The sequence below is a fragment of the Propithecus coquereli genome, unplaced genomic scaffold (genome assembly GCF_000956105.1).
Source record: "Propithecus coquereli isolate 6110/MARCELLA unplaced genomic scaffold, Pcoq_1.0 Scaffold139, whole genome shotgun sequence".
Classification (NCBI taxonomy): Eukaryota; Metazoa; Chordata; class Mammalia; order Primates; family Indriidae; genus Propithecus; species Propithecus coquereli.
Genome location: NW_012138191.1, coordinates 4,692,186 through 4,694,383, shown reverse-complemented (window position 1 = coordinate 4,694,383; position 2,198 = coordinate 4,692,186). Strand labels below are relative to the sequence as shown.

Here is a 2,198-nt window from a genome sequence, read left to right as displayed (position 1 = left end):
GAAGGCTTTTTAAGATATCTAGATAATAATTACCATATGGTTCTCACTTTAATTGCCATTAAAAACTAGTAACTTCTTTTCCTCCTGACTTCTGCTTCCATTATAAAGAGAACACAATCTGTCAGGAGGGTCGACACCAAGCCCCCAGATGGAGGACATCCAGGTCCCTTGGATAGGATGGGGGCAGGGGCAGCAGCGGGGGATGGAGATAGGGGTGCGGGAAGGGTACCTTTTCTGCAATGCCATTTTCCGTGGTGTAGATCGCCATGAGCTCAGTGTCTTCATTGTCCTGCTCGCCACTGGACGTGGCACCTCCATTTATCACCACCTGAAGAGAAACACTTCACTTAGAGGTCATTTCAGCACACACCACTCTGATGTATGGAAACATTTCCCCCCCCCAAAAAAGCCTTTTGTAATTCTGCTAAGAGCCTCACACTATGCATTTTTCACCTATCAAAGTGGCAAAATTTTGGGGTTTCTTAAACTCCAGGAGAGCATGAGACAGTGACCAGGTGTTTGGTTCTGATGGTGGAGAAGTGTACCCCATGTCCCGTAGGGTGAGGCTGCATGAGGAAGAGGCTCAGCTGGGAACAGCAGGAATGGAACATCCCAGAGGAACCTCAGCCATGGAAGGGACCCTGGCACCCTCCAGGGCCAAGGAGGCCCTGCTGTGTTTCTGTGACCAGGCCCTTGCTGAGCGGGCAAAAGTGCCCTAAGCTACCTTGGTTAAGATCCCTTCCCGTAACCACCAGAGGATGACTTCTCATGAGGCACCACTACAAGTGGTAAACGTTCTAGTTAGAGGAACTCAAGTGCTGCTGTTCACCTACTCAGTAACTTTTCATTATTTATTCCTTTCTCACTGCAATTAAGTAAACTAGCCCCCTGGTGTGCCCCTTTGTGAGTAACATCATCTTGGGTTCTGCCAGTCTGGAGCAAGAACCTTAAGATATTTTCACTCTTCAGCCAAACAGCTCCATTTCCAGGAATCTATCCAGAAGAAACAATACTGAAAACAAGAAAGACTTTCACTCAAAGAACTAGTTATAAACCATTTACACCCAGAATGCTACAAGGGAAATGATTTTTAGAGTTTGTAATATCAAGGGAAAATGCATATTTAATAATATTAAGGTAATTGTACATACAAATGGTAACTACATTTTTAAAATACAGATGAAAAAAGACAAAGTATATAAAAAGTTCAAATTTTGGCATTGCGAAATACAGTAAAAGAAGTAAAACTGAATTGATGGCCTAGGAGAAAATATAGTATGACATACAGAAAAAGGGTTAGTGTCGCTAACTCATAAAGAACACCTCAAATCAATAATAATAATCCAGGCCAGTTGTGGTGGCTCATGCCTGTAATCCTAGCACTCTGGGAGGCCGAGGTGGGCGGATTGTTTGAGCTCAGGAGTTCGAGATCAGCCTGAGCAAGAGCGAGACCCTGTCTCTACTAATAAATAGAAAGAAATGATCTGGACAACTGAAAATATATATACAGAAAAAACTAGCTGGGCATAGTGGCACATGCCTGTAGTCCCAGCTACTCGGGAGGCTGAGGCAGAAGGATCGCTTGAGCCCAGGAGTTTGAGGTTGCTGTGAGCTAGGCTGACGCCACGGCACTCTAGTCTGGGCAACACAATGAGACTCTGTCTCAAAAAAAAAAAAAGAAGAAGATGCAAGTTCAAACTCTAATGAGAACACTTTTTCTACCTACTAAATTGGCCAAGAGCCCAGTCTGACCACATTCTGCTGCCAAGCATGCAGGGCAACAGGCATGCACACGCTGCTGATGAAATTACCCCAACAGAGGGCAATTTGGGTACTCTTCAATTTACTAAGTCATATCCCCTCCAACCCAAAATCCCTCACAGAAATTTATCCTCCGAGTACATCTGAGTGACATCACTCGTGTGCAAGGTTATTCACTACAGTGCTACAGGTGCATACGGAACATCGTCCACAATATGTCAGTAAGTGAAAAGAGCAAGCGCAGAGCTACAGACACTCTGCAGGTGCTCCCATAGCCTTCTGCAACACGAGGCTGCTCTCCATAAATGGAGCCAGATGAAATTAGGGCTGCCGGTAATGACAGGTGCAGACCTGGCTGGCAGTGCCTCCAGTTCTCCCTCCATTCCTTCAAATTGCTATCTGAGCCAGGCATTTTCTCTGCAATTGTGACTTCTAAG

At 45.2% G+C, this 2,198-nt stretch overlaps 1 protein-coding gene across 1 annotated transcript in view; it reads right to left on the bottom strand.

Moving 5' to 3' along the window:
- SLC23A2 (solute carrier family 23 (ascorbic acid transporter), member 2) overlaps positions 1–550 on the bottom strand; it is a 60,035-nt gene extending 59,485 nt beyond the window's left edge. Inside the window, exons 1-2 of the mRNA XM_012639244.1 lie at positions 438–550; positions 230–341 (exon numbers count right to left, since the gene is read on the bottom strand). Of these exons, the coding sequence (XP_012494698.1) occupies positions 230–341; positions 438–550 (225 nt within the window). The remainder of the gene's footprint in view (positions 1–229; positions 342–437) is intronic.
- Between the last annotated feature and the right edge of the window lie 1,648 nt (positions 551–2,198).